This window comes from Phocoena sinus, chromosome X (genome assembly GCF_008692025.1).
Source record: "Phocoena sinus isolate mPhoSin1 chromosome X, mPhoSin1.pri, whole genome shotgun sequence".
Classification (NCBI taxonomy): domain Eukaryota; kingdom Metazoa; phylum Chordata; class Mammalia; order Artiodactyla; family Phocoenidae; genus Phocoena; species Phocoena sinus.
This window is the reverse complement of record NC_045784.1, coordinates 28657024-28673366: the sequence shown is the minus strand read 5'-3', so window position 1 is coordinate 28673366 and position 16343 is coordinate 28657024. Positions and strand designations below refer to the sequence as shown.

The 16343-nt window shown below is 34.9% G+C and overlaps 1 protein-coding gene across 1 annotated transcript in view; it reads left to right on the top strand.

The window, feature by feature from the left end:
* Positions 1–16343, top strand: part of DMD (dystrophin) — a 2099690-nt gene that overhangs the window by 885465 nt on the left and 1197882 nt on the right. Inside the window, exon 42 of the mRNA XM_032618871.1 lies at positions 1721–1915. Coding sequence (XP_032474762.1) covers positions 1721–1915 — 195 coding nt within the window. The remainder of the gene's footprint in view (positions 1–1720; positions 1916–16343) is intronic.

The window sequence follows — 16343 nt, the reverse complement described above, 5'->3', positions numbered from 1 at the left end:
TTCTCATAAAAGTTCACAGGATCATCCCTTAGCTTGCCTTATTCACCTGGTATGCACCATTTCTCCTATCTGTGATGACTAGATACTATGTATCAAGAGAATAGAAGGAATGAAATCCTCCAACTCTAGCCCAAAATTCTAATATTATTTTAAATGTAAAATTAGAAGTACATGTAGATTACCATTCCATTGATCGTGAAGAAATAGGTGTCATGTATTTGGTCAAGGTATACACACTAAACGAAACTTTGTTAAAAGGTATAATTGTGTGATATAAGTTAATCTGTGTAATTCTATGAATTTGTAGTATCATAAGTAGATGAGACATCTAAATTAGAATTCTTTTGTTTTTATATTATCTAAGAAGTGAGTACAAGAATCATGGACCTGAATGACCAAAATGAAAGCATAAATGGACCAGCTTATATTTTAACTCATCTTTGTGTAGCTTCAGTCTGGGATCCTAAACACCATTTAATTACATTACTGCAAAAATGAGGATGGTCTCATCTTAAAGGCTGTGCAGTAATAAATGGCTGTGTTAGCATGCTTATCATCAGAACTCCCCAAGAGACCCTGCCACTGAAACCCTCACCTGACCCCATCACCAGGCAGATGGCAGTTCATCAATTCAAAACAAAGTTACTGGAAAACTAATTTCAATTACAAGAGTTTTGCTGCTTATAGTATAGACAGAAGAGAGCAGAGGTCATTTATCTTTCTGAATTTGCACTCCAAATAGTATTTATTCCTTGTTCTTATAAGGAATAGGGAAAGAGGCACTCCTGACCAAGTCCAAACAGACTCTGAGCCCCAGATGCCCATCAGTCCTAACACTTGAATGGCAGATAGGAAAGTGTAGATGCAGGAGGAGAAGCTGGTGCTCCCTTAGATCTTCAGGCTTTCAGGAGCTCTTATTAAAGTGTAAATTTCATCCTCAGTCCTACTTATCTAGTACCTTAATAAGCAGTTTAACTTAGCAAGAATCTAGCATCAAAGAGAGGAGCTGACAGGGCGATCAGCTCGGTGCTCTGTGACCACCTAGAGGGGTGGACTAGGGAGGGTGGGAGGGAGAGGCAAGAGGGAGGAGATATGGGGATATATGTATATGTATAGCTGATTCACTTTGTTATAAAGCAGAAACTAACACACCATTGTAAAGCAATCATACTCCAATAAAGATGTTAAAAAAAAAAACCAAAGAGACAGCTGATGTCAGGAATTTGGAGGAGAAGGTGCTTAATAGAAAGCTAGCTACCAACCAAAACCACTTTGTCCCTCTTGTACCTCAGTCAAGATTAGGGGAAAAAGTATAGGAAAGGTTCCTTTTGGTATGAATATCATAGATGTAGACCCCTCACATCCCACCCCATACTTAGTTTTCCAGAAAGCTTAGAATTACATTTTTAAATCCAGTTGTTAAATGTATTCTTTTCTTAGGGTAAAACTACCCCTCTCATGACCTTACGGCTCTTGGTCTTTCAATCTTATATTTATGGTGCTAATGTTTGTATATCTCTTATTATAAAATGCTTCTAACACGTTTTGGAAGAGAGGATATGTAAATAATAAATAACCTTTTTACTAGACTTATCATCATGCATTTTTGATCCACTTTCCAGCCCTCTGTCAGCTATAATCTGGAATCTATATGAATTCAATAGAGGTCTTTTCAATATTAGGAAGCTAAAAGAATTGTTCTTTTGTATATCTATACCAGCACACTGTCCATGAAGAATCAGTGATGGTGATGACTGAAGAAATGCCTTTGGAAATTTCTTATGTGCCTTCTACTTACCTGACTGAGATTACTCATGTCTCACAAGCCCTATCAGAAGTGGAACAACTTCTCAATGCTCCTGACCTCTGTGCTAAAGATTTTGAAGATCTCTTCAAACAAGAGGAGTCTCTGAAGGTAAAAGCAAAGCACTTTCATTCAGATTTTACAAGGTCATCATATTGATCATTTGCTGTACCAGAACATTTTACTTAAATGTATACCGTGAAGACATTCTGACTTAACACATGGAAATCTTAAAATACTTTACAAGATGGTTAGCTTTAGAAATCTAGTGTAGAAAGAGAAACATAAAATTGAATAGGTATTTTATAATATTTAATGTTAAGAGACTTCCTAAAACAAAGGAACGCACTAAAATAATAGTTTCTTATACATTCAGGGCAGAAAGGACTCTCCAAAAAACAAGCTTTGCTAGACAAACAGTTTACTCCCAACTGATACATTACTTGTCTTTCTTTTCCCATAAAAGGGGAAATTAAATGAGGTTTTAAATTATATCTTTTGTGTACAGTTTTAATTTTCTATTTCCACTTATAATATTCACATTCAATTTCAAATTAGTGTCAGTATCAGTACCACAACATATGGTATCTAATTGAATAGAAAGCAATAAAATACTTTATTTAAAATCACCAGGCAAAAGCCTCCAACCAAATCCAGCTTTTATTCAAATCACCAACTATAAGTTTATGAATTCTGATAAGACAAAACATGATGAAGAAGTAGGGTTTGAATTTTAGAGGGAAGTGTCTGAAGATAAATAAATGTAGCATCAAGAAAATGTGCATAATAATGTGTGTCTCAAGATAATTTTTGTGATCATACATTTCACACTCAAAATGAAAGATAATAGTATAGCCAGAGCTTGGTATTTGCCGAAGCAAATAGCATAAGATTATAGACAGAAGATAAGTTTGCTCTCAGCAGCACCTATTAGCTAAAGTATTTTATACTCTAAATGAATGTCTTGGGATCTCATTCCATATCACATATTTGCATAACTATACAAATAGATAAAGGCATTTGTCTTAGAAATCAGAGTAGCAATATCTCGAGTGACTTGAGTTTAATGTCTTACATCATATCAAATAAGCTACAAAATTATACACTAAAATAGAGTAAGGGATGCATGGATCTCTGGAACTACATCATTTTGGTATGGTGCTATTTCTTATTCTCTTTGAAGTAAAAGTCAAATGACTCATGGGTACAGTGAAGAAACGAAAATCAATTGATGAAGGAGACATGCCAGCATGCCTGTCATAATTCACATTAACTAATTTCTCATGACAGCACAGTTTGTAAGTTCATCATTGTCATTCGATATGTAAATCACTGCTAATGAGCTAATATTCATTCCTTTCCATGTTCATGGACATACAGGTCAGGAGAGCAGTAACCCTAAACTTATTAAGTTGCCAATTGAATATCTTTGTCTTCATACCTCTTACCCTGGCACACTCAGAATGATGGGCCCCTGGCTGCAATCATAGCTAATAATTTTGTTCTTTCAGATATATTTAATAATATTAAAGCTGACACCAATTACAATGGTATTGATTACTGTGGTTTGTAAAAAAAAGTATTATCACAGTTTTAATTTAATTGGTTATTGAGTCCTCATTAGATGGAGTTTGGGGCATAATTCCATCTCACTCCCAGCATATCTCCTGCAGCAAGCAAATGGGCTTCCTACCTCTATGAGCTTTTTGAAGGGAGATAGTTTTGATCTCAGTCTTTTCAATGAATATGTACTTTCTCTTAAAGGCATTCATCATTGTCATTATCTAGTAGTAAAAATAGAAAAGCAGTGCATAAACTGTACAGCTTCTGGTTGAGAAGGTTTGAAATTAATTTGTGGTTGGTTTTATCCCTGACAGATTTGCATGAATCAAATTACAGAACTGTAGTAGGTATTGCTGTGGTTTAACATACATATTTTTAAGTATAATAAAACACAAATAATGTGCAATAAGTTAAAATAATTACTTTCTGAACAAAATATAAATAATATAGCACATATGATTTCCATAGATGTATTGAATTCAAAAGCTACCTAATCATTTTGACAAGAACTAACCAGATAAACACCTATTTACATTGTAAATTTGCATTTAATAGTTAATGCATTAGCTAAGGCATACCTAGCGATGAATGAGAAATACACACAAAAGTAATATTTATCCTTATATCAAAGCCAATATTATCAATTAGTTGCTTAATTAGGCCTTAGTTGCTCAGGGATTGGCATGGATAAAGGTGAATTATTAGGACAAAAATAAGAGCATGGGTTAGAATAAGGATGACAACTATGCTTTATCTTTTGCAATAATGAGGATCAATTTGTATATAGGGCTTAGGTACTCGATAACTTGTATTAACTAATTGATCCTCCCCGTAACTCTATGAAATATCTAAAATTATTATCCCCATTTTATAGATGAAGAAACTGAAGAAATATTAAGTAAAATAACTTGACAGAGTTGACACAGCTCGTATCGGTTGAGCAAGGATTTGCACCCAAGCCAAGTAGATTTAATCTCTGAGCTGTTAACCCCTATACTGTACCACCTTTCATGCAGTGGTTTCAAGGGTACTATGTTGAGCATAGCAAGGGTGAATTTGGGTGAAACATGGTAGAATACCGAGGACTGGCATGGCCAGTTCATAGGAAAACATGGCCTGAGTTCTAATTCTCACTGAATCTATGCCAGTTCGAAAAGATTCCATAAAAGGAAGCAAGCAACTTTCATGTGCTTGTTGGCATTATCCTTAGTGAAATTAGTCACACAGATAAAGAAAAATATTGTATGTTATTGCTTATATGTGGAATCTAAAAAACAAGACAAATGAATGTAACAAAACAGAAGCAGACTCACAGATATAGAGAACAAACTAGTGAGTGGTTACCAGTGAGGAGAGGGAAGGGGGGAGGGACAGGATAGGGGTAGGGGATTAAAGGGTACAAACTACTAGATATAAATAAGCTACAAGGATATATTGTACAGTACAGGAAATATAGCCAATATTTTATAATAACTTTAAATGAAATATATTCTATAAAAATATTGAATCACTATGTTATACATCTGAAACTATTATAATATTGTAAATCAACTGTACTTCAGCAAGAGAAAAAGGGAGGGAGGGAGGGAGAAAGGAGGAAAGGAAATAGAGAAGGAGAAAAGGAAGGCAGGAAGAGGAAAAGAAAGGGAAGAAAAGAAAGAAGTCAGACATGCATCATTTCAGTTGTCTCATCTAAACTGATGATATTAAAGATTCTAAACTGATGATATTAAAGATGCTCTGGTTGAGGTGGATAAAATGTTTTGTGTCTTTAGTAGCCAGGGTGGGTGACAAGAAGTGTAGACAAATGGAGAAAACTCACAGATGTTGACAGGACGGTTGGGCCCAATGTAGAGCTTAGATAAGATCAAGAAGTAAAGGCAGCCTTTGTTCAACCTCAGCAGCACTGGGGAGAGCTTGTTGTAGCTGAAAAAGCCAAAGATCATAAAGCAAAAGTCGTTCAGTCTTCTTTGACTGGTTCAGCTTTTATGCAGGACCTTTGAGACCTAAAAGGAATTATTAGGACAAGGCAATAATGTAAGGAGTGAGGGAGGATTCATTCATTCAAACATCTTTATTAAGCACTTCCTATATACCAGGCATTGCTCTAAGTGCTTAAAAAGCAGTAAACAAAACCGATGGACTCCGCCCTCATACAGCTTTTGTTAAAGCAGAGGGAGACAGAATATAAGCAAACAAATGGTGGACCGTCATAAAGACTACCATTCATTCTGAGCGAGATAGGAGCCGTTGTAGGTTTTTGAGAAGATGACTGATGTGATCGGATTTATGCTTTAAAAAGATCACACTGGCTGCCCCACTGAGAGTAGAACTGTAGGGGATCAAGGGTAAAAACAAGGAGGACAGTTGAAGAACGGATGCCAGTGGCTTGGGCTAGGGTGGTAAGGAGAGATTTTCAGATTTTGGAAATGTTTTCAGAGAGAAGATAGAAGATTTATTTCTGTGTTCACCAGAAACTTGAGCCATGGGTATATAAAAGCCCATTCTCAGCAGATTTGGGGCTCAGGAGAATTTAGGTGTCCTGTGAACTTGGTAGAAAGATCACTTGAGAAATGTAAGATTTCTTTCTTCTCATTGATAACTTTGCCTTCGGTACTCCACTCTTGCTGTGAAGCACGGGCAAAAGTGCTGGCGACGGAGATCTTATCACTCTGGTCAAAATCTTTCTCCTTTGGAATCTATTTCATCACATTTAAGCACAAATTTAATAATGTCAGTCACTTGAATGAAGACAAAACTAATGCCGTGAGCAAGCTGACTGGTTTTCTATTCTGGTATTAGGAAAGTTAGATAATAGAAGGTACTGTATAGACAAATCTGAACAAAATATCTGAAGGTAAATAAAATAATTAATGTTTCTGTGTACATTGTAATACAGGGCCATGCTAGATAAAGGGTTAGATTTTTCACCAGTTTAATACTATTCCAACAAAAGAATATTGTAATTATTCTAAATTAAATAATCATGGAGCATATAAAGTAGCAAGGCAAAATTTGTTTACAAATGCTTTTTGAATTCTACTTAAACTTTATAATCAAATAGTTTGGTGCATGGAAAAATATGAGTTTTATTAATATGTTACCACATTGTAAGAACTGATATTTTGGACTATAACATTTGGAATAATGTAATCATTTCATGATTTCTCTGAGAAAAATCAAGTTTTTCTTTTTAAATTTTAATTTAATTTTTATTTTATATTGGAGTATAGTTGATTTATGATGTTGTGTTAGTTTCAGGTATACAGCAAAGTGATTCAGTTATACATATACATATATCCATTCTTTTTCAGGTTCTGTTCCCACACAGGTTATTAGAGAATATTGAGTAGAGTTCCCTATGCTATACCATAGGTCCTTGTTGATTACCTATTTTATATATAGTAGCATGTATATGTTCATCCCAAACTCCTAATTTATCCCTTCCCCCGACCTTTCCTCTTTGGTAATTGTGAAAGTCTGTGACTTGAAGCGGGTGAGTCTGTTTCTGTTTTGTAAATAAGTTCATTTGTATCATTTTTTTAGTTTCTACATATAAGCGATATCATATGATATTTGTCTTTTCTCTGTCTGACTTACTTCACTTAGTGTGATAATCTCTAGGTCCATCCATGTTGCTGCAAATGGCATTATTTCATTCTTTTTTTATGGCTGAGTAATATTCCATTGTATATATGTACCACATCTTCTTTATCTGTTCCTCTCTCGATGGACATTTAGGTTGCTTCCACGTTTTAGCTATTTAAATAGTGCTGCAATAAACATTGGGGTGCATGTATCTTTTCAGATTATGGTTTTCTCCAGATATATGCCCTGGAGTGGGATTGCTAGATCATATGGTAGTACTATTTTTAGTTTTTTAAGGAGCCTTCATACTGTTCTCCATAGTGGTTGTAACAATTTACCTTCCCAACAACAGTGTAAGAGGGTTCCCTTTTCTCCACACCTTCTCCAGCTTTTATTGCTTCTAGATTTTTGATGATGGCTATTCTGACTGGTGTGAGGTGATATCTCATTGTGGTTTTGATTTGCATTTCTCTAATAATTAGTGATGTTGAGCAGCTTTTCATGTGCTTCTTGGCCATCTGTATGTCTTCTTTGGAAAAATGTCTATTTGGATCTTCTGCCCATTTTTTTGATTGGGTTGTTTGTTTGTTTGTTTTTATATTGAGCTGCATGAGCTGTTTATATATTTTGGAGATTAATCCCTTGTCATTCGCTTCGTTTGCAAATATTTTCTCCCATTCTGTGGATTGTCTTTTCGTTTTGTTTATGGTTTCCTTTGCTGTGCAAAAGCTTTTAAGTTTAATTAGGTCCCATTTGTTACAATTTGTTAGTTTTCATTACTCTAGGAGGTGGATCCAAAAAGATATTGCTGCAATTTACACCAAAGAGTGTTCTGCATATGTTTTCCTCTAAGAATTTTGTAGCATCTAGTCTTATGTTTAGGTCTTTAATGCATTTTGAGTTTATTTTTGCGTATGGTGTTGGACAATGTTTAAGCTTTTCAACTAGCACATTTATTCAGCTATAAATATATTTGCTTTTTTCAATTGCTTTTATGATTTGGGATTTATTTGATTTGCTATTTATTTTATTTGCTTGATTGATTTGCTATTTATATTTGTGAAGTACTTTACAAATATTAATCTATTTGCTATAATTGAAATCATACTTAAATCATTAATATAGTACCTCAATTTTCACTTCTCTTATAGTGAAGATATTATAGATATTTACTGCATTATAATTCATATTTATATGTACTTTGATAGTTTCCCTTTATGTTTTCTACATGTCTCTCTTTTATAGGAAATTATTCATTCTTTTCTCCCAGCCATTATTTTATCAGGCCCATCAGTTGTCCTACTTCGATCCCCATGCTGCAGTTTACTCCCATCTTTGCTAAAATGTACTTTAAGGACTCACTCCGCCTCCTTCCATTCTCCTAGCAAGACTATTTTGATAATTCGCGTCCTATAAATTCTGGAAGTCAGAAACTTCCATGTTAAAACTTACAATTCATGATGCTGGTTGAAATTTTGTGGTTGCAATTAAGTTGTGTGGAGGTTTTCCTTTTATTCATGAACTATTCAAGCTGTTCTTTGACCAATTATGATGTCATTGTTTTTGATCTGTGATATATAATTTCTGATTGGTTACTTATGTAAGGACAGTGCATCATCCTATGGAGAATGTTTCCACCAAAGTATATAGTTGTATTTAGGAAATAATTTTGACATGTGGCCATAAACAATGCAGGGGAAAAAAAATCGAAAGGACACCTTACCATAGAGCCACTAAATATAACTTTAAAAAATTTTCTTTAGAAGCTCAGAAAAAAATAATTAATAAGTACTTTAATGCCTTTTGATTGAACACCCTTCCCAACTTGATGTGTCATTAATGTAGTGCCTGGTAACTAGATGAGGCATAAAGTGGATAAGAATTAGATTTATATAGGATGTTGCCTTCATCTGTCAGATAAAGACAAATTCCAGAGAGAGAAAATGAACTGGAGTTTGAGTCTTTGGTGCTCCAATTTCTCTTTCTCAGGTTTGAGATAGATCTACTCCCCAATGGCTGCTGTCACAACAGCTACTAATGGGTTTCTCTAATCCTTTTTTCCTCAGAAATGAAAGTTGTGTGCTCCTCTGTTAGCCAAGTTACAAAGGGTCTCAAGGCATTTTTGTTAACTAAAACTGCCTAAAGCTATTATTTCCGCCTTCTTAAAATGTGAAAGCAATCATGAAGGATTTTATAACTCTTAAAACACATATACGTGCATTTAAGTGTATGTGTATCCATTTAACTGCAGAGCTACATTTATTAAGATGGTGATACTGAGTCAGCAACAGCAAAAGATACAATTTTTACCGTTTGCAGTGGTTTGCAAATGAGCCACATACTCCTTTTGACTTTTTCCCTCTGGTGACCAACATCCATCATACACATAACCACTAGGAAGAAAAAAATATCTTGTTTGTGTTGTTCACCACTATATCTCCAACTCCTAGGACGGTACCTACCACAAATAGGCGCTCAGTGGACATCTGTTGAATGAATGGATGACAGTCTGGTAAATCCAGGTATGAAGTCTGCGATTGAAGAGGACAGAACAATGCTAATCTAGTAGCTCCAAGAATAAAAACTGATTTTTTTAATTTAAAAAGGAAACAAAATTAGTCTCTTTTACATTATATCCAAACTCATTGAATTAAATCATCCATATGTATGAATTCTAACAAACTAAGCATATATACCAGCATGGAGAAATTTGCTCTAGGTTTGTAAACACTGAATTTTTTTTTTTTTTTTTTAACACTGAATTTTAAACCAATCATTTATGGAAGTGTGTGGCAAGAAACCCACAAATAATTAAAATATTAGTAATATTTTTCCCAATCACTTGGCTTGCATTATATGGTTATGGCAAAAAATAGGCTAGAGTGGTTGGCAAGGCACTGGATTTGAACATGAAAGTCTTAAATTTAGACACCAAATCTGACTCTTAATAGTTGTGTCCTGGGCAAGTCACATAAAATTTCTATGTCTCAGTGTTTTTAACTTTGAAATTAGATCAATGATAATACCTGTCCCAGCCTACTCAGCAGTAATATTGTGAGGATAAAGTGAAATCATGTAGGATTATCTAGAAAAATTCTTGTAAAAAATGTATAATTATATAAATTTCCAATTTTGCAAAACCCGTATTACTTCATCATATATCCAAAGTCTTAAAAATTATTGTAAATTAAATTTCCATGTAAATAATCCTGCGAACAAATTGCCTTTAAGAATGTGGTGAGGGCTTCCCTGGTGGCACAGTGGTTAAGAATCTGCCTGCCAATGTAGGGGACATGGGTTTGAGCCCTGGTCCAGGAAGATCCCACATGCTGCGGAGCAACTAAGCCCGTGTGCCACAACTACTGACCCTGCGCTCTAGAGCCCGCGAGCCACAACTACTGAGCTCACATGCCATAACTACTGAAGCCCGCGTGCCTAGAGCCCGTGCTCCGCAACAAGAGAAGCCACTGCAATGAGAAGCCCACGCGCACCAACAAAGACCCAACACAGCCAAAAATAAATAAATAAATTTTAAAAAATGTGGTGAAACATAAAATTGCATACTTAAATGTAAAAAAAACTTTAAGTAAAATGTTAATAATAGCATAAAATATACATAAAGTTATTTCCAGATTTGGCAAGTAGCCTAAAGGTTAAAAAAAAAAGTTTAAAGTTAAAAAAAAAGTAAAAGAAGAGAATGCACATAGGCCAAAAAACATTTGCTTTTGACAAAAACTTTGGTTAGAGAATCTTACTTACTTTCAGTCATATTTACTGTATTTCCAAAGCTAAGTATTACTTATTCAGGGGTAAAATTTTTCATTCTTCTATTAATTTTAGGTACCAAATGAATAGCTCATTTTTTAGTATTTCTCTTGAGGATGCAGGCTCTAAATTGTTCCATGTTTCCATGTTCCATGGCTTTTACCAAGAATAGGATGCTATTTTTTAGTTTGTTGTTGTCATTATTGTTTTATGTGGAGTTTTATTTTTCATTGAAATATGTTGAATTCATTTTTTTTTCCTAATTCTATGTCAGTAATTTAGAATCCTTTGTTCTGAGTTCAGAACCATGACTTAAACTATTTAAAAGCATTGAAGCTCTAAGTGAAGGATATTTTAATCAATAGTGTTTTTTTTTCCCTTGGAATTATGAGACTTATTTTTGTTATTTATTTTGTTGTTTTTCTTTTGCCATTTAAAAAAGCTGATCTGTATCAATTTTCTTGCTTAAAATGGTAGTCATGAGCATGTTGATACTTTAATAACATTCAGTTGAATCTTATGAATTGGCATTATGTGGGTCAAAATGTTCAAACATTGGCAATTGCATATAGTTCAATCTAATACAATGACTTTTACCCGTCTGCTTGTTTCTGAATCCTAATGCATGTAATTAAACAGTCAAGGAAAAAATCAAGAACTATGTATTGTAAATCACTTTAATTAATGAATACCAACCACTACAAATTTCCAAATTGAGTTTTCCAAACCTGAGGCAAAAGGATGTTCTCACCATTAGGAAAATCTCTGGGCTTTCCAAAAAGATAAAGAAAGGAGGAAGAGTGTTAAGATCCCTATCCTAACAAAACATGTTGTTAACATGTTTTGTTTTGTCGTTTGTTGGTTTTCTTAAATTTGTGCGTTTAGGTTCAGAACAATTACATGAAACAGTGGTTTTGCTTTTCTATCCCAAATGTAAAACGCTGTGATAGAAAGCATGTTCTCCCAGTGTAAACAGCGTTAATCATTTATAAAATGGGCAAAATATTACCAAATATGTTTCCTTTTTTTCCCAAAATAGTGTACTGTCATTTGTATTAATTTGTACAGACTTAATTACATTCAGTTGTGTATAGTAGTTATCTGTAAACTTGCTTGATCACACATGCTAGATTTTCCATTCTTTATCAGAATAATAAGATGCTCATGATTGTATATTTAAATAGGATAAAATAGTATAAAGTGAAAAGAAGAAAGAAAAGCATCCTGTCCACATTTTTCAATCCCATTCCTCAGTGGTAATCAGTTTTTCAGGTCTCCCTGGATTACTGTATTGCCGTAGAATTTTTCTTCATAAAATCTATCTGCCCCTCCTTTGCTCAGTTACACAAGACTTAAAAGCATGTCCTGGTTCTAAAATAGTTGGAAACATAGAATACCGTATATCTAATTTTGAATGATGAGAAAAGCATTTGCTTCTACACAATTCTCCTTTGCTATGTGCAAGAGCCGATTTTTCTATCAAGATTTTTTTGTAAAATGATTTTGACAATGTGCACAACATAATGCAAAATGTGCCTATCACAGAAGGATTTATGAAATCATTTTTCCTTTAGTTGGTGCTGATGGCTAGGATTGTTGTCTTTGGGGAACAGTTGGAACAGTGAAGTGCAGGTTTTGCAGGTTTCTTTTTGTTCTCATTGGTGCTCTGTGACATCTGGGGAACTAGGCATAATTCTAAATGAAGGACTTTGTCTGTTGTTAGGTATCTGAGGTACTGTGAGGTAACCATGGAGAAACTTGGCCAGGAAATACATATGGACTGTTATTCCACTATTTACTCTAACAGCTAAATAACCAGTAAAAGTAAAATAGAATAAACAGGGAGATGACTGAAGCACGCACAACATCTGTTCAGGCCCGAATGCATGTCTGCAACACTTCAAGAACAATGTAACAAACCTTAAAGGTTCAGTGGTTCCATTCAAATTGATTTTCATAAACAAGTTAAGATTCAGAGCTTCAACTCAACTTTTCACTTCAAATTAACACATATGTATTGAGCCTCGAATACTGTGTTTAACTCTCTAAAAGAGAAATAGAAGATGTGATCCCTGGGCTCTGGTAATTTGTAACATTAATTGAATACACATGTCAGAGTTACACAAACAAGTTAGAAAGTAATAAAAGTAAAAGAGACATAATATAGACAAAATACATAGTATAAGGCATGAGTGTAACTGAATTTGTGAAGAGGAGAAAGCAATGTAGAAAGCAGAAACTGAGAATAATTTTATAGAAGATAAAGCCTTTGAAATATTCATGCTTTGACTATAAGTGGCATTGGGCTACTACTGATTTATTATGTGCCAGGACCCATTCTAAATTCTTTACTTGTGGTAGCTTGTATGGTCACCACAGCAACCCTATTAGGAAAGCACTGTTACTATACCCATATTCAGAACTATCCAAGCTGGAGATGATGGTTTGGATCAGAGTGGAGGGGGGTTTAAGTTCTGAATACATTCTCAAGGTAGAGCCCATAGGATTTGGTGGCCACTTGCGTGTGGGTTGGTAGAGAGAGGATTCAAGGATAACACTAAGAATTTTGGCATGAACTACTGGGACAGTGGAGCTGCCATTAACTGTATCATGCGGAAAACGGCAGGAGTATCAGGTTAGGGTGCAAGGTTGAGTGTAAGTTTAGTTTTGATGTGTTAAGTCTAAGATGTTTATTACACATCCATGTGGATATCAAGAGACATATTGGATATACTGGATATATATAAGTCAAAGTTCAGGAGATCATCTCAATTAGAGATATAAATTTCGGAATCATTCTTTAGTTCTTCTTCCACACTTGCTCGCAAAATATGGGTTTTTCTGATGTTCCTTTCCCAGCCCTCTTTCCTCTAACCCCACCTCTGTGGACAATCTCAGCCACTCCCACAATCTAAATATCACCTTGATACAACTGGATCTTATTGGTGGAGTTGGAAAACAGGATAGGCAAGATGTCAAGATGGTTCTATAGATTCACTAATAGTGTCCAATAGTGGGCATCAGCAGATGTAGGGAATCAGCCATTGAATGATCGACTCGGCTAAAAGCTACAGCAAAGTGCTTGTGAGCTAACAGAAAAAGGACTTTGTCTTTCCGGCTCACTGTCGTATCCCCAGTACCTAGACTGTATCTGGCACATGGTAGGTTTTCAACAGATATTTGTTGCGTTAATGAATGAAGACAGAGCTATAGCTCTCAGAGAAATGGAGAGAAACCTGAGGCCTAGCAGAACTTGGTAGGGCTACAGAGACCAGGGCTGTGTGGTGAAGGCTATGCTTAACAGTACTGAATGGTGCAGAGGTGGGAGAAGATGTGATGAAGAAGCTTTTAGTGAACCAAATAGAAATTTTCTTCAAGAAGTAAATATGTATAACTGATTCACTTTGTTATATAGCAGAAACTAACACACCATTGTAAAGCAATTATACCTCAATAAAGATGTAAAAAAAAAAGAAGTAAATATGGTTAAAAAAAATGTGAATTATAGGTGTTTAAAGCCATCTGCTCCCATGAGTCATTTTGGGACATAAAAGCTGGAGAATCACTAGAAAGCAATTTTACAGTTTTTAAATGAAATTCAATATACTTCAAGCCAGAATATAATTGAAATATGGAAGTCAGTTTTGGGGGAAAATACACTTAGACAATTTCATATTATCTTATATTTTAGCTTATTTTGTTATATATCTGAAACTATATTGTTTCAATTTTAAGATAGCTTTTCTTTTCTTATGGAAACACTTTTACTAAGCGAACACTTGCAAAATTTGAAGTAAATATTTTATAAATAATTTCTAAATATTTAGTTACAAACTTTAAAATAGAAGACAGAATTTCAGATTAAAGTTTGTATACACATCATATGATCGACCTATTATTTCAAATCTTACCTCAGTAAGAGTTTTAAACTTAGGAACCTGTGTTTGAGCTTGCTTCTTGGTATAAAACAGGACTAAGGCTACCTATAAGTTATAGATTACAGAGAAGGCACAATAGCAATATGCTATTTTAAATAGCACTTTTAGAAACAGAAATCATATAGGCACTTTCCAGAGTAATTATAAAACAACTTGCAATAAGAAAAGACATTAAAAATTCACTAAGTTCTTGTTTAAGTTTATTTTCATCAGAAGTGATTAATAATACATTCAATTTATCAGATATCACTGTCTCCTACTCCAGCCCTGCTCACTTTCTACAGTATCTAATTTGACATTCATATAAATAGATTTACCATTTAAGTGGGTAAAGGCATGCTCTATAGTGGAACATTCTGACAGCAAGTGAGTAGTTGTTGCTTTACATTAAAAGGAAGAAAAACTGAGCAGCAGAAATATGTCCCTTATGATAGAGAACAGAGCCTAGTTAAGAGTTACTTGAGACCTTTATCTCAGCCTGATTAGTTGGCAAACAGGTGCCTTGTTTGGTTCCCTAGATCAATTGTCTGTAGTCTTAGTTTCTCTTTTTTAGCTCATTAAAGACACTTATTACATAATACTTGAATCAACAAAGTACTTATAGTTTCAAATTGTTTGTGTTATGAATCCCCTTAAAAAACTGATTCTTTTCTTAAAGGGAAACCCACATTTCTAAATATTATTTATCTCAAAGCTGAGGCCTATATTACTATGACTGTGTTATCAATGAGCTCTTCTTTAAACAACAGGCTTTTCACCTCTAAATGTGAGTTAAAGCAGTATAGTTCATAGTCTTCTGTTTTCCCTTTTTGTACATATCTGAACTTCATCTTTCAGTTGTGAAAGTTGCTTCACTATCGAAATTTTCTCAATTAAAAGTGTATAGGGCTTCCCTGGTGGCGCAGTGGTTGAGAGTCCGCCTGCCGTTGCAGGGGACACGGGTTCGTGCCCGGGTCTGGGAGGATCCCACATGCCACGGAGCGGCTGGGCCCGTGAGCCATGGCCACTGAGCCTGTGCGTCCGGAGCCTGTGCTCCGCAACGGGAGAGGCCACAACAGTGAGAGGCCCGTGTACCGCAAAAAAAAAAAAAAAAAAAGTGTATAACTAAGGGTAACTTATTTGATTCTGTGAACCAGAGTGGAAAGGATGCTGTTTTGAAATATCAAGGACTTAAATTATATAGACTCATGTATGCATGCCTTCCAGAAATTGAAGTTTCCATTTCCAGGAAGAGTGACTGACAAATAAACATCTCACAGAATTGAAATGGGGAGTGGGGAGGTCATTTCATAGGTGCATGTCAGCATCAGGAAGGAAGTTGACTAAAAAGTGTGTGCTTCCTCATTTTGCCATCATATTTTCGGGTAAGGTAAGGAACTATTTCAGGGAGAGAAGTGGAAATAATATACTCTGTAGTGATCCTATGGATTTTTCTATCACCATAGCAACTACAGTGACTATGGTTTCATTTTCAGAGGGTCAGAAACTATAAAGATCACTTATTTCTAGACAAACTAAAATAGTAAAAAGCTATAAAAGATCTCATCTCTGACTTTAAACTATGGAAACTGCTACAGAATTTTCTTTGGTGCATATACCATTTTTCTGTGTGCAATGCCTCAGGGACAAGAGTATGTGTAGGGACTTTAAAAAGGATTTCCTGGACTCCAGCCAATTTTGACAGC